Genomic DNA, 23996 nt, shown 5'->3' on the forward strand with positions numbered 1-23996 from the left:
ATGATATGACATGCTTAGGATCTGAAAAGTAGAGTGAATTGTGTGCCAGCTCACTGCTTCGGCAGTTTTAGCAGGATGATAATGTTGACAACTTGAAAGTTAAGATAAATTGTATTGCTAATGAATGTGATGATAGTACACAGCTGATGTCTTTACATGCTTATCATTATCTTGGGAGACCAATTTGTAAGTGGTTTCACCTGATTAGAATTTTCTTAATTGGTATCGGACTATATATTCTCAAGCCTTGCAGTTTGTCAACTAGTAAATGTTTTTCTCCTCAAGAAGATGTAAGAGGAAAGGTCACCTCTATAAAGATTGTAAGCTTAAATAGGAGGAAAGTTGGTATGTACCACTTTGTGTATAAGGGGGAGGATATTGTTAACATCATTATGATTATCTATGAAAATCCTTGACTGGGAGACTTGTTAGTTCTTATCTTGTTGTTACAGAATAATTGTTCTCTGATAAAGGATCAGGATCATCTGAAATGGGCTTAAGAATCCCGGGTTAGCCTATAGGACTTTCTCCAGTTTGGCAAGAAGCTTCAGTCCCCCTTTGTGCTGCTATATATTTTTCCACATGCATGCTCAGACATTATTCAATATATCCACGTTTGTGACTCATTTGGAATCTTTATCAACGTTGGAGTGCTTACTATTCTTCATATGGACTTATATACTATATTTGTAGTATATTTATGTGCTTGCTCAGATGTACACCCATTCCTTGTTATGATTATTCACTCATTATTTGAGTCAATAAGTTTGGGTACATGTATGTGTAGAATTATCTGTTTGATCATTGTTTATTGTTCTAGTTTTCTAGATTTATGATTAAAATCCTAGTAGAGTCAGAAAATCATAAGTCAACAAGCGGTTGCACAGCTGCCTTGCATCACTTCTGGTTTCAAGGTTCTCGTCTTCATCATCTATCATGTCCTGAAGAACTTGAAGTATCTCCTCCAGGTGGTTGTTGACTGGCTTCACTGCTTCCGTCCTTGAACTCCACCTGGTTTCAGACTCTGACTTAACAGACACAGGCACGGCGTTTCTGAGTTTTTCCCAGCGCTGTACTGAGCGAGAGAAAAACACACCCACCAAGTTGAGTGAGTGATTGTCGCAATTCACAAACACTGCCAGGTTGTTTTTCTCATGTATCCTTTGGGAAACACCACTTCTGTGTCCAGCCATCACAGCATCGTTGTCACAGCACTGTGACCAACAATCTTGTAGCTCCATTCCGTCCTTCTCTAACCTTTTCAAGATGTCTTCAGTCAAGCTCTCAGCATCTTTCAGGCTTAACTGGATAAATCCAAGGAAGGACTCTCTCACATGGACTGTTTTCCTCTCATAATCAAATTCTATGTATCTAACTACTTGTGACATCTGCTCACGGTGTGCCAGGTCAGGAGTCGAGTCGAACATAAGGCCATAGTATCTGGCTTTACGAATGCCTCTCAGTAGACTCTGGCGAACAGCGGATGCCATCAGGTGGATGAATTCATTCTGGACTGCCGGTGAGAGATAAGAGGTGGATCCAGGATGACTTTCCACCTGGGTCAGGTGTTCTTTCATGACTGGGTCACAGGTAGCCATTAGTTTTACTAAGCCAAGGAAATTTCCTACATTGGAGTCATCCTTGTCTAGCTGAAGTGACTCCCTGTGTCCTCGCAAAGCCAGATTCTGAGTTGCAAGACATTTGATGCAGTTAAGTATTCTAGCCAAGATATCGCGCCACCTCTACTTCTCCTTCTCAATCTGTGACCGAAGTTCCGTGTCAATGAGTCCTCTGTTTCCAGCTACATTTCTTTCCATTTCTATCCACTGTGTGAAGCACTCCCGATGATTCTTGGCATTCTCATGAACACAAATCCTTTCAGGTGCTTTCCAGTGGTTGAATCCACTTTCCTGCTCCAATGTTGATGGATGGTCTGACTGGGAAAAGAGAAGGCAGCAGAAGCAAAATGCAGACTTCTTAGAAGGGGAATAGATCAGCCATGTACGAGTCACCTCCTCACCACGACCACTTCCCAATCTCTTCCTGAACCAAGTCTTGTTCATTGCACGGTTATTTGTTGGTAGGAAAGGCCCCTCGGTGTTCTGGAAATACTTTGAACCCAGCTTTATTATTTCTGTTCTCAGCGTGTCAGGCAGAACTGGTCTTCCAGTATCCTTGTCAAACTGCAGAACTCCAATGTCACGCTGTTCAATCACTTCCAGCCTAACAGTTGGAGGCTCTTTGGCAGCATCCAGTTCACTGTGCATAGTGTCCTCCTCGGGTTCAGTCTCATCAGCAGACTCGACATCACCACCAGCTTCTCCTCCTGTCATGTCCACACTCTCTGTGGCAGCCTCTTAATCTGACTGGACTGCCTCCTCCACTTGTGGCAGATGTGCACTTGATCCACCTTCGGATTCCGAAAACACTGGAGCAGGTGCTGGCGACTCTGTGGAAGGTGGTGTGGAGCTACTTGTTCCAGCCCTTGTAAAGAAGAGCAGGAAGAACCTGCTCGACCTCTTGGCTTCCTCCGCCTCCAACTTCCGCCTCTTCCGTCCTTCAGCTCCACTCTCCTTCTTCCGTGGCATCATGATGTTCAAATCTATAAGGGGATTTGTTCATTGTTATGTCAACATCCCACTCTTCCTCCAAGCAGCCCAGAGCACCCCCACACCTATGTCTGCATTGGACACCCCTGGTTGCACAATAATGCTTTCCAGTATACTGGACTTCTTGAGAGCCAGCACACCCCCACACCTGTTTCTGCATTGAAGTCAGGGGCATAGCAAGGTTGTAGTGGGCCCAGAGACAAGATTTTAAAATGCTCCCCCTCCACTGAAGCTCAGCTCATGAAGTAAAGAAATCTTCAATGAGGCTGAATAGTGGTAACAAAAAGCAGAGTAAAGTGTATGTGTATGTGTATGTTTATGTGTGTGTGTGTGTGTGTGTGTGTGTGTGTGTGTGTGTGTGTATATATATATATATATATATATATATATATATATATATATATAACACCACCTATGTGCCACAATAGAACATCATCCTAAATTATTTTTTAAAAGGGTTTATTAAATTGTGGATGATGCAAGTCAATTAATAGTACTAGAGAAAGACATGATTGAAGTGTTTCAATTAATCCATTTACAATAAATTACATTGCATAACATTAAATTGCATTTGACTTAGAAATGTTTGAATTACTTACATTAGAACGAAGTCCTCCCCTGAAAGGCTTGTTACTAAGCAGTGGTTTGTGGTTGTGGCTGCAATTCTTCCAGTCAGCAGAGGTGCTATTATTGATTTTTGAGAGAAAATAGTAATTATTTTTATTATTTCATTTTATTTATTTTTACATTTTATATCCCACTATTCCTCTAAGGAGCCCAGAGCGGTGTACTACATACTTAGGTTTCTCCTCACAACAACCCTGTGAGATAGGTTAGGCTGAGAGAGAAATGACTGGCCCAGAGTCACCCAGCTAGTTTCATGGCTGAATGGGGATTTGAACTTGGGTCTTCCCGGTCCTAGACCAGCACTCTAACCACCACACCACACTGTCTCATTAGAGTGATGTACAAAGAAGAATGCATAACTAAAATGGTCCCCTGTACCCAAAGGGCTCACATTCTAAAAGAAACATAAGGCTCCTTTGTGCAACACTATTGCACTAGCCTTGTAGTGGTGCAAAACTGGTTTGGATGTACTGTATTCATCGTTTCCAGTTGTACTTCTAAGGATCCAAGCTGACAAGTTATGCTTTTATAATTCTGCATTTTTTATTATCCCCAATTTCAGGGGAATAGACTCTGACTAGCCATAATGCCAACTTAAAAAGGCAGAAGTAATTCCTGGAGGGGACACAATTTAGCAAAACATATTTCAGTTCTCTCTTACTACCAATCTAATCACTGCATCAGAGGAAACCTTTAGCAATATGGCTTAATACCTGCTATAGAAAAGTACTGCAATGAATTATTTAAGTAGTGTTTTGTTATGCCAATAGCAGTGTAAAGCATATCATCTTTATACAAGTGACAGCTGGCAGCCTTTAGAGTGGCAGCATTTAGAGTGTTCTCAAAGTTGGAAAGATTAGTAGACATCTGTAAATAGTCAGTCTGTAAATAGTCAGTCAGTGATGTTCACCACCCAAACAGTACAACTGAATTGTTTTATCCTCTGCTCAACTTCTATTCAAAAATGTCTTTTCAATCTTGGCTTGGATACTAGTTTTATTGAGCATTGCTATTTCTACCTGTGGAGTTTTGCATGTATAAGGACAATTTGATATCTTCTCCAGTTCTAATTTTATGATTTTCATTGAATGGTGGTAGAAGGGCAATGCCCAGTTCTGTGTTTAATTAAGTCAGTCCTATTCATTTCAAAGGGACTTATTCCCAAGTAAGTGTGCATAGCATTATAATCTTGAATGTTTAGCACCTATAGCTACTACCAATTGAAGGTACTCTTTAAACCATTTAATTACCTAAATTTATTTATTATTTCTCTCTGTGTTAACCACCCTGAGCTGTTTTTGGAAGGGCAGCATAGAAATTGAATAAATGCTAATAATAATGATGGGAGCCAGCGTGGTGTAGTGGTTAGAGTGCTGGACTAGGACCAGGGAGACCAGAGTTCAAATCCCCATTCAGCCATAATACTAGCTGGGTGCCTCTGGACCAGTCTCCTCTCTCTCTCTCAGCCTAACCAACTTAAGCATGTAGTACACCGCTCTGGGCTCCTTGGAGGAAGAGCGGGATATAAAATGTAAATAATAATAATAATAAAATCTTATCATGTCCCTCTTACAAAATATTTTAGGGTTGCAAGTTTAATGTTCTGTATCTGTCTGTCTGCAAAGTTGGATGAAGAAACACAGCTCTGCTCTCTAGCCTAAAAGCATCAGGAGGACTGTTATGGGTTTCCTTTTTTTTTTTTTTTTTTTTTAAGCTTCATTTAATCCTCATTTGGAAGTGGAACATGAAAGGGAAAGTCCTAGAGGGATGTGGGGGTACTGTGGCAACTTTGTTCAATACAATATTAATAACAAGAGAATGCTAAGTTGCTCCCCTCTGCAGCATATATACACTGCACCAGAATTTTAGCCCCTGCAGTTGTTCTTTTGATCTTAAGGGATCAAACCCACAACAGTTGTTAAGTGGTTTGGGGGGGCGGGGGTTAAAGGAGTGAGGTAGTGGCGGTGGGGATGAATGACAACAGTATTCCAGTTTGTTCTAAACAACAGTTAAAGCCCCCCTTTTTCTAACAACACCAGGATCCATTCAGCAGGCATTGGTGGGGGCGGGGGAGAACACCACACGTGCAGGATTTTGTTTGAGATGAGAGCCAAGCAGAGTGGGGTGGGGAGAAGCAACAAGTGATACTCTTAAAAAGCAAACCCTTTGCACTTTTTGCTGTTTGCTGTAAGCTGTTAGTCGTCAGAGTTTCAAGCCAGAAAGGGGCAAGCCTGACTGTCACGAAACCACATGCAATTTTTACTATGTGTGCAAAGATTAGAATCAAATGAGAACAGCTGGGCAAGCGAGCCACCATGACAACTATCCAAGCAACATCCATCCATCTTCTGTCCTCCCCAAAGGAATGCTGAGGCGGCAGCAAGAAAGTTACGCCTCTGCCTGCCCCCCTCCCCATGAAGCCCTCACACACAATGAGAGACGTGCCATAGTAGGGTGCGCAGGGCTGTGGCTGGGCTGGATGCCATTGGGGAGGGGGAGGAGAAGAGAGAGACTACTAGAAAGGCTGCCTGCTGGGGCTGCTGTACTGCCTGCAGCTACACAGACTCAGTCACTCAGGTGGCAGACAATGAGTCGACTCAGGCAGCACGCATGCACCTTGCACACTCACGTCGCTGCGGCTACTGGGCACGCGCCTCGACAGCTCCCTGCGTCCCTCCCTCCTGAGCACACGCACACGACTTCCGGGTTCCGGCCAGCTGCAGCGACGAGAAGGAAGCTCCCTCCTCCGAGCGAGCAGGGAACTATCTTCGTAACCGCTGCACACACCCGACCCGGCATGGAAACCTGCCCTCCCCTGCTCACTCAGGCAGCTGCTGAGCTGAAAACCTCTCTCAGCTCAGCTCAGGTCCCCTGCAGGCCCACCTGGCGGGTGCCTCCGCAATGCAACATGTGTCCCAACTCCCAGCCAGCCTAGCCTAGCCGGGTGGCAGGGGCCATCCGGGGGACCGTAACCCAACAACTCCAACGGGCCAACAACACATATGAACCTCTTTCAGTCTCACACTCTAGGGCAGAGTGAGCGCGCCAGCACCGCCCACTGCCCGGCCCACTGCTAGGGATGAAAAAAAGCCAGTGTGCCATCAGCGCCTTCCACCCAACTGTCGGAGAGGCGAGGCCACCCCCACGCCGCTGCCTCAACACTGCACCACCCCAGCCAACATAGTTGCAACAACAACAAGCAACTTAAGCAAAGCCAGAGGTGAGGTAACCGCCAGCCACCACCCCCCGCCGCGACACCCCCGCCGAGCCAAGCTCCAACAAGCAACAAGAAGCCCCCTCACGGAAATCAATCTAAACAAAAAACAAAAATAATTTTAAAAAAACACACACCTTCTTGATGCACCGTCTGCAAACTTTATTAAAAAGGAAAGTAGATATGGTTGTTGGTTGAAACCAGCAAGGCTTCCGCCACTCCTCCTGGCTTGTCATCATCCTCCTCCTCCTCCTCTCCTCGGGCTCCTGGAGCAGAAACACACGCTCTCGTCGTCTCTCTCACCACCTGAGCATGCAATGCAGCACGTGTGGTGTGACTGTGTGAGAGACATGCATGTGCAAGTGGGGGGGGGGCAGACATGCAAGGTGGAGGAGGAGCCAGGAGGTCCATTGTGTAGTCAGATAGCATGGTGCCCGGCCGGAGCTGAGCTCTCGGGGGGGGGGCTACTGGCACCGCCGCTGCAGGGCCCGGCGAGGAGGTGGAGGAGGTCTGTCCTTGCGCAGGCAGCATGGTGCCCGGCCAAAGCTGAGCTCACCGGGTCACCGCCGCTACTCGTGCGCAGCACAGCACAGCCCCCAAGCAATTGCAAAACAAATTGGGGGGGGCAGCGCGGGGGTCCACGGCCACGTGACAGGGCAATTCTGCGCCCTCTCCAAAGTGGTGCCCAGGGCATGTGCCCTGCCTGCCCTACCTCAGTTACGCCTCTGGTACCAACCCAACACCTTTCCAGGTCATGGTGACTGGCAGACAGCAGGAGTGAAAGTGCTCACTCTGGCAGTCTGGCCATCCTTTGGCACATATGCATGCTGATTTTTGCACAGTACGGCCACTCTGTTTGCCGGGGTGAATGAAAACAGGGCATCATCTCACCTACAATTCCCTGTGGTGGCCAATCTGCATATACTGCAATGTCAGTCCAAGCCCAGAAATTTTGAATGTGTACTAGGAACCATCCCTAGTCTTGCCAGACGAGGTCTGTAGGGAAACGGCTGGACACATGGAGCGGCCCGGATTCCTTGGGAGTGTTTAGGGGTTGAGTGTAGAGGGAAAGGTGAGGACTAGGAGTTCTATTTTTAAGCAGATATATGGCGGGGAGGGGGGACATCAGCAGGCCTCCCAGTAGTTGGATGGACTAACTCATGAGAGTGCAGTCCTATGGAGACCCAAAAGCTCACAAAGCCTCTGGTCCTCCCCAGTGGATTGGCCATCTCATGAGAGGGCTAATCCCCAACCGGCAGGCTAACATGGGGGCAGAAGCATGTTGGGGGTTCCTGGACTGCTTTGGCCAGTTCTGCCGTCACAAGATCATCCTATGTCACAATGGACCAGACCCCAGGATCCTGTGCCTGCCCTCATATACAGATCCCTGCCCAGAGTAACAGAAAAACAGTGCCCCTCTCCATTCTCCCCACTTACCAGTAATTGTGCTTGTGTGAGACTGCTTGGATGTGGGGCTCTTGTGAGGGTGGCAGTGCAATCGGCATGAGAGAAAGGGTTTGAACTCCATTTAACAGGGTTTAACAGGGTGACCTGAGCACTATGGATCTTGCTGGGATGAGGCCTCGGTGGACCAGGAAGAGGGAGGGCCTCCCCTGCCCTGAAACCAGAGGTTGCCCAACCTGGGTTGGAAGATCATCGGTGAAACGATTCCCAGGTTCAAGAACTAACCTCAGGTGCATCAACTTGCAGTTTCACACTATGTCTGGAAGGGACCAGAGAGTGCAACCAGAACAGAGGTGCAGACAGGCATGAAAAGATAACATAATATACTGACAATGAATAATGTAAAAGTGTTCTTTTTATTACAAAACAATGACATGTTTTAAAGATGGTAGAAAAACCATAGAAAAGCTCCCCACGATGCTATAAATGGCAGCGGCGGGGCGGGGGGGGGGGGATAAAATGGAGGCAACGATATTGTGATGGAAACCATAACAATATATTAGGGTCTTGATCTTACAGAAAGAACTGGGTTCACAACCTCACTTCGCCATTACCATATCTCTGCCTAAGAGAGGGCGGATATGTATACTGTCCTGAGGAAAGATCAGATTGAAAATAATAATGTAACCATGTGGCCAAAGTTAAGCTGAATGTGATATAAAATGAGCAGAGCATGCTACTTCTACATCCCACTTCTCCCAGGAGCCCTGTACATTCTTTTCAGAGCAGGACAATAAAGAACAGATTTCTTCCTATTAGTTTCGAAGTTTTCCCCATATCAGTGGCTGCATCCAAGGAGTCCAGCCCTTCGTGTACAATAGCTCATTTACCCCTGAGCCCCTGCAGAGATCTGCTAGCAGCATATAACAAAATATTTCCTCTGCACTCTTCCTGGACTTTTTAAACTCCAGGTGACCCACAGTGAAATCTGTTTTAATGGGGCCTCAGTTAAACAAGTCAACTGAGCCTTTGTTTAACTGGGCAACAGAATGCAGAACTTTTGGGGTGTGTGTGTGTGTGTTTTAAAGCACACATCCTTGTTTTCACTTTAGAGTTTTGAGTTGCATTTTATCATCCTTAGGCTATTGGAAAGAGGAAGTCACTTTTTTATCACCTCTAATCCTCACTTAAGAAGGAAATTGGCTAAATATTACTCCACGGGAATGGACTGAATCCAGTAAATAACTAGGGGCACAATTCAGCCAAAGTTAAACATTTTAAATCCCACTGATGACAGTGGAAAAGCCAAATCACTTAACATTTCCACTGACATATGTGGGACTTTAAAAAGTTCTTGATATTTATTGGATTGTTCCTAAAACAGGTTAGTTTGTTTGTTTTTGAATACTGTCTGATCAGATTTGTAGGCTAGCTGGCCAGATTGTAATCCAGTAGAACTGCTGAACAGGTTGACAATGTTGCTTCATTAACATGCAGCCTGTGCATAAGCTTTCCTACCAGCTGGTGGTTAAAGACAGCAATAAAAACAAACTGAAATGGGATGGGGGGACATATTTTGAGGCAATGACTTATTTTATTGGAGTGAAATGGTAAGCAAATGCTAAGATTTCTGCTTGTGAGAAACATCTGAGGATTTCTGAGCTAAGCAAAAGGCATTTAGAAGCCAAAGACCAACACAATTTGGAGGGAATCTCATATTCTTAAGTTGATTTGCTGTCAAATCCCATCTAAAACAAATCTGAGGCAAAGCTGCTTTGGCAAAAGACTTAAAAAATATCAAGGGAAGCCAAAAGAATGGCCATGGGACTAGTGAAACTTTGTGGTGGAGGACTGAATGTAACTGATTGACTGTAGCATAAAGTGAAAATGTGCATGTGTGAATGACAGATTTATCTTTATGCTAACTGGGCAAAGAGGCACCTTTTACCGTGGTGATTCTCTTTATTTAGCAAGGGGAGAGTAACTGGCCCTATCCACCCCCAGCACAGTACCTCCAGTGACTGTTGCTGGTGTCTATCTTATGTTTCTTCTTAGATTGTGAGCCCTTTGGGGACAGGGATCCATCTTATCTGTTTATTATTTCTCTGTGTAAATCACCCAGCCATTTTTGGAAGGGCGGTAGAGAAATCAAATAAAAATAAAATAAAATAAAATATCCACACAGGTATGCTTTCATAGCACCTGGTATCAACTCAAGCACAGTCCTTTCCAATTTTAAAAAACCCATTGAGGTCGTGCACACGACCGAATTATTGGGCAGGGCGGAAGGCTAGTGGACAGGCAGGCACACGAGTGATTTTGCTCTCTTGGCTCTGCTGCTCACCCGACACACAGTTGGTGCTGCTGGAGGTGGAAGAGCACAGAGCCAGAGGAGGAAGTCCTCCAGCACTCCTCAATGCACCAGACCACTGCCAGGAGCATGGTGCACTGAGGGACCCTCCCTCCACCAGGCGCACTTGCTGCCCAGCTCTATGTGCTTCTGCCCTTAAACCCAGGTTAAAGTCTGGGGTAAATTCATGGGCTTGGGGCTGAAGCAGTGCCAGGATTGGGACTGATTCTAGAAGTGCACACTGGCAGCCAAGCCCAAGCTGGTCTGCCCAAACCTGGGTTGGCTGCCCGTGTGAATGGCCTCATTGACTCATTCAAACTGATAGTCCTCAAGTGATGAGAAATTTATTGATTTATTGATTTATTACATTTATATCCCGCTCTTCCTCCAAGGAGCCCAGAGCGGTGTGCTACATACTTAAGTTTCTCCTCACAACAACCCTGTGAAATAGGTTAGGCTGAGAGAGAAGTGACTGGCCCAGAGTCACCCAGCTAGTTTCATGGCTGAATGGGGATTTGAACTTGGGTCTCCCCGGTCCTAGTCCAGCACTCTAACCACTACACCACGCTGGCTCTCCTACACCAAGTAGGTGTACAACATCAAGTGATGGTACATGCAGATGTGAACCGAGCCCATCGTGAACCGAGTCTAAGTGTGGAACTGCATGTTATAGGAGACATGCCTCCACTACTGCCTCTTTCCCCAACTAATGTGTAAGAAAAGAGGGTGTTACATCATTGTGCTCCAACTTGTCCAGATAACTGGCTGAAGATTGACCCTCCATTTTGTGTTCTGTGCTGGCTCCAGCTCATAGATGGGCCTCCAAATAAGTAAGTTCATTATCAAACTTAAAAACAAAAACAAACCCAGCATATGACACACACTGTGATTTCCCTTCCCACTATTAAAATATGGTGGTGTTGGCATGCTGTGCATACTGAATTATGAGGTGAAAGTATATAAAAATACCTCACGTAAGTGAAACAATTGTGTGGCCTGCCTTCACCTGTGACCTCAGCAATGATGTACATGTCCTCTAACCACTACCTTGCATGCAGGCGCTGCCTTTCGTTACTTCAGTAATTGACTGGTATTAAAGTACTAAAAACCTAACTTACCTGCTGGGCCAGATGTTTAGAAGGGATCTAAACTCATAATCTCTGTTAAAATCAATGACAGCTGATCAAAATCTGAACCACTTTATCATTTGCCACAGTCATATCCCAGTTTCCCTTTAAAGTAGCTCAGGATGGCACTCATGGGATCCCCTGCTTTTATCTTCACAACTATTATGTAAGGTAGATTAGGTTGAGGGAAAGTGACTGGCCCAAGGTCACATACTGAGTTTATGCCTGAATGAGATTTGGACCTGAGTATAAGTCTCATACACTCTATTCACTAACTGCCACACACTTCAGTATCACAGTAGAGACTAGTTGACCCATAAACACATGTACAAAATGGGGATTTACTGAACTCCCCAAAGATCTAATACTGGGGAGCTGAGGGGGGCATCAGAAATGTGCATCAGAATAAGAACCCCAATAGCAAACAAATACGCAGTTTCAAATGGTGCACTGCAGCTGGCATACCAACAGTTACTATTGGAAACAGAACCACCTGCCACCCTTATCTTCATATTTAGCAAAATGGTCTTTGGACCATTTTAGCAATAAAGTATCACATGCTGCTTTGGTAATGACTCTCAGCTACTATGAAATGGGATGTTCTGAGAAACAATTGGCTGTACATACTAAAATACAAGGCTCCTTAGAATACTCAAATAATTGTGTTTTTAATGCCAGGTTTTGTTTTGTTTTTCCCTGTGTGCATGATAATTTAGAATCATCCTTTAAAAAGAGCAAGCCTCACTGGATCTTTCTAAATGTTTCCAACTTGAAACCGATCTTGGTCCTGAATTGCCATGAACTTTACAGCTTGTTGGATTTTGCTTGAAAATGTGCCTTTCTATTCTGAAAAGCCAAACCCCGAGAAAAAAATAACTGAAACCAAATGCCATGTCGCGGAGGCCAATCATAACACATGGAAGTCTTAAAATAACAGGAGAGAGATTGTGGTAATGCCTGGCCTTCTGACCCATGCGTATGGTTGGGATGCAACAAGGCAGCCCGCAGTCCTTGCTAACTGGTGTGCACGAAACCCGTTTGCACATTTGAAGGACTGGTTTATACCAATTGTAGAATCAAGTGGTGAAGATTTTTCCTGAATGATACCATTTGGGGCTGCAAGTCATATCATGGAATGCTTGCTAATGAAAAAGCTCCCTGCACACAGGCTGTGTAAAGCAGAAGGGCTGGTGGCTGGGCTACACACTTCTTCCTGACGTGGCAGTTTTCAGAGGAGGATTTTTTTTGGATGGGGAAGCATTTTTTAAAAGATGATTATTCTACTGGCAAGAGAAGAAAGTTTTCCCACTTGAAAGCCAGGGTGAACAATGTCTTCTAGGTTGGAATGTGTCACTTGTGAATGCCATTCGTGTAGGACAGAAAATGGCAGAGATACTTGGGGATCAAGCACACAGCCTTGTGGGTTTTGTAGTCAAATTAAAGGCATGGAAAATGCAAAGAACTATTTGAAGCTTCATGTGTGAAAACAGTCTGTTTCTTTGGAATGCACAAAATCCAGATTATAGAGCCATGGTATTAAAACAGCAGGGAATTGCTTTAGATGCCAGAAATGACATCACCACTTGGAATAAACTTAAATGGGGTCACAGTTGAACTTCATTTCCTTGTGTGTGGGGGTGGGGGGAGCAAACCTCCTCAACAGTAAAGCAAACATTTTAAAAAAATGTTCCCCCTCCACCCGTTATGTTTCTGTTTCTGTTCTGGCACCAAAATCTGCCCAGGCAGATTTTACTTCTACATGCGAAGTTCATGGAATGTTGAGGAGGGAGGGGAAGGAGGAGGACAGCACCATCTGGGTTGCCCCCTTTTTTGGTAACAATATTTTTATTAGGTTTATAAAGGGTTAGTTTGACCACAGCATCTCTAAAGTTATAATTTAAAACCACATGGCTAACCAGGCCTAGAAAGACATTTTTCCAGGAGAGATGTCATTATGTATGGTGGCGCCTACAGCAGCATGGGCTGCAATTCTTAATCTAAAAGGACACTTACATGGAAGTAACTTCCATGGGAAACAATGAGACTTGCGTCAAAGTAGGATTGGGGTAGCAGGGGCATGCTTTGCATCACTTTTAATTACATGAGTAAAAATGCCTTTGCTGGATCAGGCCAAAGGCTGCCAAGCCTTTCTGTCGCCAAGCGGCCACCCAGATATATTTTTAATGTGCATATAAAAACAAGCTCAGGATCCTAGGTCATGGTTTGAGGCACATAATACAGCTACTTTGCTGAAGCTAAACAGGTTTACAGTAGATCTGCTCAGTTCCTGGACGGGTGACTGTCTGAGATGATTCATCCTTATGCCACCTTGAGTTTCATGATGGAAGAAAGATGGGGCATACATTTCATATATAAGCTTGAGGATAAATCTTTTTATAGAAGTTAGTGCATTATACATGTTAAAATAAAGTATTTGTCTCCATATATTGATTTATTTAATTTATACACTGCCTGACTCCAAAGGCTCTAGCAGTTCTGAAAAACCCAACAAAACAAAACAAACTTAAAACAATTCAAAAATAGGCTGCATCCAGTTCATATGACATATATTAGTAGCATTACGTTTCGAGTTGACAAAGATAATTTGAAATACAAAATATTGACTTCAAAAGTGGGGGGAAACCCAAGTCTTTTTAAAAATAACCCTCAGTTTTTCATTCATCCTGCAGAGAATGTTTACATAATTGAAATAGTGGCATAGAAGCAGGAGGAGAGGGAAAGAGCAAACAGCTTTCAGCAACTAATAATTCTAGTCAACAAGTGCAGCCAGGACAGCAGCTGCTACTGCTTTGCAGAAATGTTGGCAATTGCACATTATAATGTGCTGTATAACTGGAACAACATAGAAATATAAATTGTAATTACACTGTATAAGAGTCTTAGTAATAACATTAACACATAATGACCGCAACTCATCACTGAGCGATACGTCGGTAAGGCCTACTGGTTTCAGTACTTCAGTAGGCATGATTGCATACTGGATTGTAGCCAATAACAATAAAATAAAATAAAATATTCCAGCCCAATGAAGTCATAACTGAAATGAACACAGCAGCCATAATCCAGCCCAGAGTTAGGTGTCCTTAAATCCATTGAGTTCATAGGGGAGGGACACCTAACTGTATGTTGGTTACTTTGAGGTCTGAGTCCTCTAAACTCCCCCAACATGTTTTTGTTCTTGTGGGCAATTTGTCAGACTTCTGAAAGTGCTATGGGTTGGCGGTCAGGTTTTTATAAGAATCCAAATTCCGCAGAAAGGTCAGCTCAAGGGGCCTCTTTGAGCTTCACATTTTAAAATGCCCTCCTAAAAAGGAACGTGTTAATGAAACAGTGCTCCAGAAGCTGTATCATACAAGTATACTTATCAGAGAGTCAGGATTGCTGCACTGCAGTGGCAAATCCATGTTTGTTGTGAAATGGCCTTGTAAGAATTAACGGAGATACCCACATCTGCTAGCACTACCGCCACCAGCAGATGGGGCAACAGCCTGCTCACTAATGGGATAGTCAGTGAGCCAGGTGGTTGGAGGTGGCTGGCCAATGGAGGCAACTAATTCACCATCTCCCCAATCTGTGGCCTGAAGTGGCCCCCTTACTAGGGATGTGCAAAATGATTCAGGTACAAAATTATTTGTACCAGAATCTGGCCAAATCGGGTGATTTGTAGACAAAATAAATCACCCCCGAATTGGATCCAAAAATTTTGGAGATTCAGACCTCCATTTTGTGGCCCAAGTGGGTTGGGTGGTAGTGCCCAATGGGTGGAAGCTACCACTCAGGTTTCAAGGAAATTGGGCAAAGGAGTGATATTTAAAGAATTTTTGAAGTTGTCACATCTTTATGCTTTCCCCCATAGGGAATAATGGGGATTTCAGCAACCTTATAGCTCCACGTGGAGGGCACCAGGGTGGCCTAGAGCAGGTTGTGGGGGGGGGGTAGTGCCCAATGGGTGCAAGGAAGCTACCACCCAGTTTTCAAAGAATTTGGGCAATGGGTTGATTTTTAAAGAAATCAATTTGGGTTATTACCTATGGGGGAAAGCTTAAAGATGCATAAACTTCAAAAATCATTTAAAAATCACCCCTTTGCCCAATTTCTTTGAAATCTCTTTTGGCCCCAGGACCCCTTTTTTATTCCAATTGATTCAGAAGATTCAGATACAAATTGAATCTGGGGTGATTCAAGGGGGTCAGATTTGGACCCAAAACAAATTGGGGGTGTTTCAATTTGGGTACAAATCAAAACAAAACAATCAATTCGTGCACACCCCTACCCCTTACCAAACACGCATAAGCAAGTTCATAGTTTGTAGTTTGAAGCCTACTCTGGGAAGAGCACAAGACAACTTTAGAAGATAAGCAAGTTTTTCTACAACAACAACAACAACAACCCTTTTCCTTCAAACAAACTAACAGGAAGAGGGGAGATTTTGAGGAACTAGTTTCTTTTTAAGGGAAAATTCCCAGTGTGTGTGTGTCTGTGGGTTTTTGTTTGTGTGTGTGTTTGTTTTGTTTTGTCCAGGGCTAGCTTCTGCAAGGGCTAGCATTTGCCAGGGCTTGCTTTGGGGGCTCTGTAGCATTTCTCTCTTGCCTGGAGAGGGACAGAGGGAGAAGCCAGCTGGGGCTGTAGTGAGTTACACCTGGTGAGCCACATTCCTGTTTCAGTTTGAAGCATACTCTCTGTATAAAAAGTGACGGCCAGGGAAATTAGTGAACCGAACTTAGCAAACAGGGATAGTAAATAGGGTCATTTGAGTTTTGCGTGGAGTTTAGCAGGGAAATGTTCAGGGGAGCCTAAAATGGCCTCCTTTATCACAAGGGGCCAGTGGGAAGAGAAGGTAAGTACTACTCCCTCCTTCATATTCTTGGGAAAGAACGTTTAAACTGTTAAATAGCTGACAGACATAGATAAGACCTAACTTCCAAATAAGCAATATCCAAATACTCTAAACAGCCAACAAAACATGTTATGAAAATAGAAAGTCAGCTGGGGAGGGGGCACTTCCCAGTGTATTGCACAGAATGTCACGTGTATAACTATTTGTTCCATGGGTGGAGGTCAAGGAGGTACAAGGAGTTCCTGGCTCTCGGAACAATTTTGTTCCCTCTAGACCAAGGTGGCAGATCTGGAAAAGCTCTGAGAGTCAGATAGGTATGTACATGGATGAGAACTTCAGAGACGTGGTAGAGGCATCCCACTCCCAGGCTGATATCTGCTGTCAGGGAGAACGAAGGTCTCGGGGGACATCGGTCTGAGGAAGAGGGAGATGCTCCTTCAGAAGGGAGCCCTTCTGTGGATGATGAGCCCATATCCTCTCACACAGGGGATACTTCTCCAGGGGGCGGAGGCCTCCTTGTAGTGGGAGATTTAATAGAGATTGACTCTATTCAATCTCTAGATTGAATATAGAGGTATAGAGAGATGTATCTCTCTATATTGGATATAGGGGTATAGAGATTTTATTTATTTGTTATTTATTTATTTTTACATTTATATCCCACTCTTCCTCCAAGGAGCCCAGAGCAGTGTACTACATACTTGAGTTTCTCTTTCACAACAACCCTGTGAAGTAGGTTAGGCTGAGAGAGAAGTGACTGGCCCAGAGTCACCTAGCTAGTATCATGGCTGAATGGGGATTTGAACTTGAGTCTCTCCGGTCCTAGTCCAGCACTCTAACCACTACACCACACTGGCTCTCTGTGGGTCTGTGAACCACATGTAGACCGCACAGTGACTTGCCTTCCTGGTGTGAAGGTTGCAGACATCATGTGGCATCTAAATAGGTTGTAAGGCAGTCCTGGGAAGGAGTCAGCTGTCATGGTGCATGTCGATGTTGATGTTGGGAAATGTAGTCAGGGGGTCCTGGAAGCCAAATTTAGGCTGCTAGGTAGCATATTAAAGTCCCGGATCCCCAATGTAGCATTCTCAGAAATGCTACCTGTTCCACGTGTAGGGTCAGCGAGACAGGCAGAGCTGAGGGGTCTCAATGCATGTATGAGACACACAATGCATAATCAACTTGTGGAATTCTCTGCCACAAGATGGGGTGACTGCCAACAACCTGGATGGCTTTAAGAGGGGTTTGGATATATTCATGGATTAGAGTCCATCAATAGCTACCAGTCTGAGGGCTATAGGCCACCTCCAGCCTCAGAAGTAGGATGCCTTTGAAAATCAGTTGCAGGGGAGTAACAGAAGGAGAGAAGGCATGCCCTCAACTCCTGCCTGTGGCTTCCAGCGGCATCTGGTGGGGCACTGTGTGAAACAGGATGCTGGACTAGATGGGCCTTGGGCCTGATCCAGCAGGACTATTCTTATGTTCTTAAGTTGGTCATGAGTCTGTTTCACTTTTACTCAGCCTGTGGGCATTTTATCTTCATGGAACATGGGTTGTGTAGTTGTGTACTATTAGTAAGAGCTGTAATTTTGTATGCCACAGAAATGTCTTTTAATACAGACTGAGCTGTCATGTGCAAAATGGCAGTTTATGCTCACCCACTCAGTATTGATGTTAAAAAATATATTACTTGGAATTTGTAAGTACCAAAACAGAGCCAAATGTTGCAGCAGTCTCTTAATGGGACGGCAAACAGACCAGGTTGCTAGCATCAGAGACTTATAGGTGCTTCTTCTTTCCTGCCGTCATGATCAGTCCTTAAGAGGGCACAGCCAGGCATGAGCTGGCTCAGAGGAACTTGTAGGAGAACAGCCAGTTGAGTGATGTCACTGTAATGAAGATAGGAAGTTTGCCTGGGGAGGATTTGGAACAAGTGCAAACTGGCAAGCAAGTGGAGTTTTGAAGAGAGAGAAATTGCCCTTCAATCTTTTTTCTATGAAGCACAGATAAATCAGCCCTGACAGGAGAAACTAGAGATGAGTAAACTCCACCCAAGGAAAGCATATACATATTCCAAACAAGCTGCCTGCAAAAGGAATAAATGCATATGAAGCCAAATCCATTTCTCTTTTTTGCACCTTAATTTTGAATTTTTTTTAATGTCTTGTGCATTACATGATGGTAATCCACATTATTAACACTTTGAATTAGAGATTCAGAATTCTCTTTTCCCCTCATCTAAAGTGGCCTCTGTTAACACAGTACTCTTAACAATCTATAATGTGAAAAATTAAAGGTGTTGAAAAATCTTGAGAGAACATCTCTATCCAGGATCCTTATTTGCCCCAATAAAAAGGGAGATTTTAGGGTGACCTTTTTCAGAACCAAATTGTCCTACTGATCCACAGGATTTGTGAAGGGTGTGTTTTTATGGCAAAAGAAACCCTACCTCTTCACAAGGAGGCATTGAGGAGGTATTTTAGCAAAGGCAACACTGAGAAACTATAAAAGGAAAAGAACTGAAAGCTCTTGGTGTTCTGACTACATTTCCTGTACTGATCTTACAATTGCTGTTCCTTGTAGCAAGTGATGGTGGTGGGAGCACAGGTTAAAGCTGCACACGGAGCGTACAACTGGTTCCATGTGCAGTGAATGCACAGTATGTGCTGGGTATACATTATCCGTTCAGCAATGTGCATCCATTCTGTGCTGAATGCACAGATGTGACTGAATGTGCTATGGAGCGATAAGGAACCAGTTTGAGATACACATCTATTCTTTAAGACATGGCAAACTCAGGATCAGACAAATACCATCTTGGCATTGTATTTTCCATTAAATCAAAAAACAGGTGTATGGTAGAACACCACTTGAATCTTGTCCCTCTGATAAACAACTATATTCTGCTTAAGAGCGGCAGGACCTAAATTCCTATATTTCCTTAACTCCTGAATTCACCAGGACCTAAATTCTCTATTTCTACATGTCATCAGGAAGAGAGTTTTTGTTTTTTGCTTGCTCTTTTTAGAACTTCTCATACTTCTTAGCTAATTTCTATTTTCATTAGGTCCTTGCTACAGAAACAAAAGCATAATAATGATGTTATGCTACTGGTGTTTGTTATGGTTTTGGCTGAGCGTGTATTAGAAAGACAATTTGAGGGCCATATGTCACATATATTTGTTTGAAATCAAAGGAAAAAATAACTTTCAGGGTGGGTGGCCAAGTGCCATGCACAATAGGCCTGAGGCTTTTGTTCCTCAAAGGAAAGAGGTGCTTTCCCTGACTGGATTGATGTAATAAGACATGGCAAACATCCAAATGTTGCACTCGATTATGAATCTGATAAAGAACAAATTCCTTTGCCAATATCAGATTCAATTCAAATCTTTCTTTTTCAGCTATGAGAGTCTTAAGGTGAGAATTCTTGCCCCAATATGCATGACTCAATATGCACATGAACCTCATTTGCCATTTTGTTGCCCACTCAACCACTTTGGAGAGATCCGCTTGGAGCTCCTCACAATCTGTTTTGGATTTCACTACCCTAAATAATTTATTGCCAACTGCAAATCTGGCCACTTCACTGCTTACTCCAGCTTCTAGATCGTTCATGAACAAGTTAAAGAACACTGGTCCCAGTATAGATCCCTGGGAGACACCACTTTTTACTTTCCTCCATTGTGAAAACTGTCAATTTAATCCTACCCTCTGCTTACTGTCCTTTAACCAGTTACCAATCCACACATCAACCTGTCTGCCTATCCCATAACTGTTAAGTTTACTCAAGAGCCTTTGGTGGGCAACTTTGTAAAAAGCTTTTTGGAAGTCCAAGTATACTATGTCAACTGGATAACCTTTATCCACATGCCTGTTGAAACTCTCAAAGAACTCCAAAAGGTTTTTGAGGCAAGACTTGGAGAAGGCAAGAACCATGCAGAAGACATGCTGGTTCTCCTTCAGCAAGGCCTGTTCATTTATGTTTTTAACAATTTTGTCCTTATGTATGTTTTCCAACAATTTACCGAGCACAGAAGTTAAGCTAACCAGCCTGTAGTATCCCAGATTCCCCCGGACCCTTTTCGAAAATCAGAGTTACATTACCTACTTTCCAATCCTCTGGTACAGAGCCTGATTGTAGATACAAGTTACATATTTTTGCTAGATCATCAATTTCACATTTGAGTTCCTTCAGAATTCTTGGGTGGATGCCATCTGGCCTCAGCTATTTATTAATTTTTAGTTTTTCAAGAGTTTCTCTCTCATCACCTCAAATTGGCCCAGTTCTTCAGCCTCTAAGCCTGAGAAAGTCAGTATCCTCCATTGTGAAGAAAGATGCAAATAACTCATTCAGCTTCTCTGCAATCTCCTTATTGTCCTTAATAATCGCTTTCATACCCTCATCATCTAAGGGTCCAACCATCTCCCTGGTGGGTTTTCTGCTTTTGATTTATTTAAATAAGTTTTTCTTATTCCCCATGACACTTAAAGGAAGGGGAGTGTGAACCAGTCCAAATCGAACACTGGTTCGACTCAAACCAGTATGGTTCAAGTGGTCTGGGTTCGAACTGGACCAACCCTCCAAAAAGGATGCCGGTCCAAGTTCGAACCAGACCAGTTTGGGGGTCTACTCATAAAGGAAAGTCCAGTAAGGATTGCACTTTATAAGTAAATGGACAAGGGGACTTCCTAGAGCTAGAGACTACTGGAGGGGTGTCAGGGCTACCTACTTTAAAAATCAGTGGCCACTAAAATGGTCACTAAAATTGCCTTTGTGCATGTGTGGATGCCTGAACTGAGCTGCAGCTGGCCTGGGCTACTCTGGAATAGGCCACTGGTGGGGAGCCACCACTGCCCCCAATTATTAAAATAAGTAGCCCAGACTCCCCACCCATGCCCTCTAGCTCTAGGATGCCCCCCTGCCCCTTTACTCGTAAAGGGGAATCCTCACTGGATTCCTCTTTATGGGTGGATCCCCAAACTGGTCCAGTCTGGCGGCTGAACTAAAATAAAATGCAGCCAGAGTGCTAGTCTGAATATAGCATGAGGTGTATCATTCAAGCTTGACAATGGGAATAGGTAAGAATAGTACCTCTAATCCAAAATCTATATTAAAGTCTGAAAATCAGCTGACCTTTGAGGATTGTCTTACATGTTTTCTTGTTAATTTCTGCAAGTTACTTATTGTACTTTTAAAATATGCCTGTTTAAAAATGTGATGTGGCTTGTATTTTATGTATTTTTTCCTCCTTTTTATCTGAAACAAACCCAAATTAAAGTATCCTGCTTCCGAACATTATTTGACACTGCTACATCACTCTGTACATTGTAGGTTGTATGTGTGATTAAAAATAATTATATTCAATAACATTATGGCTATATTTTCCTTACTTTGGATATGCTGCAGCATAATCCATGACACAGCATTGTTATATTTAGTTTATTGAATTTCTATACTGCCTAATATAGAAATCTCTTTTTGTATCCCTTCCTTAACAAGTTCACTCTCCATAGTCATGCATTTAAATTTATTTTAAAAAAACAAAAAAACAAACCACAACTGTAGTATGTTTCTAAGCCTGCATGCTTTCCTGTTTTCTCTCTCTCTCTGCCCGCCACCCCTTTATCTCTCTTAATTTTATCTACCTTCCCTTTTTTTCTATGGAGAAATGTTCTTCTCTTAAAGTTGATTTTTCCATTATAATCAAGGCAGCTATCATCTTCTTACGGGGCTGGAACTTTAATGGCATTCCTCCTGTACTCACTGCATGTCTGTACAATAAGTGTCTCTTACAACTGTTGTACTGATTTCCATTTAGTGCCAAAGATTATTTTTCTTTGAAAGACAAGTCTTCACACAGAGGGTGAGGAAACTGCTCCAATGATTCCTTAGACGGTTTGCATTCAGTGAGGAATAAACAAGAACTTTTCCTATGTATTTGATGATTAAAATAGAATTAGTTACTTATCAAAATGCATCTTCTTTCTTTAATTCCCTGCCCTTCACAACCTTAGACTTATACACTGATCACATTGCATGCAAAATGCACACAATCTGTGTACAGAGTACGACTGTTAATCTGTATGTATATAACAGTGGCTATGTTGAATGTGCATACAGCAGTAACATAATTTGCACTCTTCATGCAAATTATGCAAATTTCTTCATGCAAATTTTAAGGGGTCCAATAGATAAGCATCTGAGAGAGGTCGCCTGCATCTGCCAGTTCTAGCACAATGTTAAATTTGGTGTCTTCAAAAAAGGAAGCCAAATACTTAATTATATTTGGGGTGATTCAATTGCTTCAAAAGGTCTATTTCTTTAATGCAATCTTGTCTAGCTTTGACATCCATCATTTCAAATATTTGCACTTTTTTCAATGCCGCTAGTTTTCTGTCCAGAAGGCAAGTTGCCTTATAGACTTTAGGGGTGTGCATGGAACAGGCTGGTCCGGTTTGGTTCAAGTCCGGACCCGACCCGACCCAAACTGGACCAGGCCAGTTCGGTCCTGCAAGCCCTTGAACCCCACCCCCCGGTTTGGTGGGGGAGGGGGTTTCATGAACATTTTAAAAATAAAATTTTTACTTACCCCCTTAGGGGGAATTGTTGGAGGTGACAGGGGTGGTGGTGTCCGTGGAGGTTCCCTGTCCCCCCACCGATCTCCCTTTATGCCACCACCAGCCCTCTTTGGTCCATTCGGGCCATCCCCCTCTGGTGTGGTGGCCATTTTGGAGGCCGCCACACCTGCCCAATTGGCCTCTGCGTGACCCAGGCTGAGGGTGCCAACCACCCCCATACCCACAAGCCCATGGGGTACTGGGTTTGGTTGTTTCTGAGGTGTTCTGAGAGTAGATTCTCTGGTAGCAAATGAAAGTGGATTCATTGTTTGTCATTGAAAATGAATCCACTCTCATTTGCAACCAGAGAATCTACTCTCAGAACACCTCAGAAACAACAAAACCCAGTAACCCATAGGATTGTGGGTATGGTTGGCACCCTATGTGCACTACACCACCACTGGCTATAGGCCACCCCGGTGCCCCCCAATTGGAGTCATGGGGCTGATGATATCCCCATTATTCCCTATGGGGGGGAAGCTTAAGGACGCAAAAACTTCACAACTTCTTTAAAAATCACCCCTTTCACCAATTCTTTTGAAATCTGGCTGGTAGCAGGCACCCATTAGGGCACTACTGCTTGACCCACTCTTTTGCCCCTGAAACCCTCTTTCTGCCCCGACTCTGCCCCAAGGACATGACAGCTTCAAAAATCATTTTAAAAACAGGCCCTTTGCCCAATTCCTTTGAAATCTGGGTGGTAGCTTCCTTGCACCCATTGGGCACTACCACACACCACAACCCACTCTGGGCCACTCTGGTGCCACCCCCCCCCCCGGGAGTTATAACTAAGGCTGCTGAAATCCCCTTTAATCCCTATGAGGAAAAGCTGAAAGATGCATAATCTTCAAAAATCATTTTAAAAATAGCCCTTTGCCCAATTCCTTTGAAATCTGGGTGGTATCTTCCTTGCACCCATTGGGTACTACCACCCCCCATACCCTGCTCTGGGACACCCTGATGCCCCCCACGTGGAGCTATAAGGTTGTTGAAATCCCCATTATTCCCTATGGGGAAAATCTTAAAGATGCATAAATTTCAAAAATTCTTTAAAAATCAGCCCTTTGGCCAATTCCTTTGAAATCTGGGTGGTAGCTTCCACCCATTGGACACTACCACCACACTACTCTTTTGGCCCCAGGACCCTTTTAAAATCGGAATCGATTCAGATTCAGATTAGGAAAATTCG

The 23996-nt window shown here is 43.8% G+C and overlaps 1 protein-coding gene across 3 annotated transcripts in view; it reads right to left on the reverse strand.

The window, feature by feature from the left end:
- Window positions 1–782: 782 nt before the first annotated feature.
- LOC128342872 (uncharacterized) overlaps window positions 783–23996 on the reverse strand; it is a 33520-nt gene continuing 10306 nt past the window's right edge. For 2 of the 3 annotated variants that reach the window (XM_053290924.1, XM_053290934.1), the window contains exons 2-3: window positions 3209–3293; window positions 783–2602 (exon numbers count right to left, since the gene is read on the reverse strand). In XM_053290924.1, the coding sequence (XP_053146899.1) occupies window positions 837–1598 (762 nt within the window). In that variant the 5' untranslated portion in view covers window positions 1599–2602; window positions 3209–3293 and the 3' untranslated portion in view covers window positions 783–836. Of the gene's footprint in view, window positions 2603–3208; window positions 3294–17896; window positions 18060–23996 lie in introns of those variants that run through there. The other variant, XM_053290942.1, reaches the window with a different exon arrangement.

The sequence above is a fragment of the Hemicordylus capensis genome, chromosome 1 (assembly GCF_027244095.1).
Source record: "Hemicordylus capensis ecotype Gifberg chromosome 1, rHemCap1.1.pri, whole genome shotgun sequence".
Lineage (NCBI taxonomy): Eukaryota > Metazoa > Chordata > Lepidosauria > Squamata > Cordylidae > Hemicordylus > Hemicordylus capensis.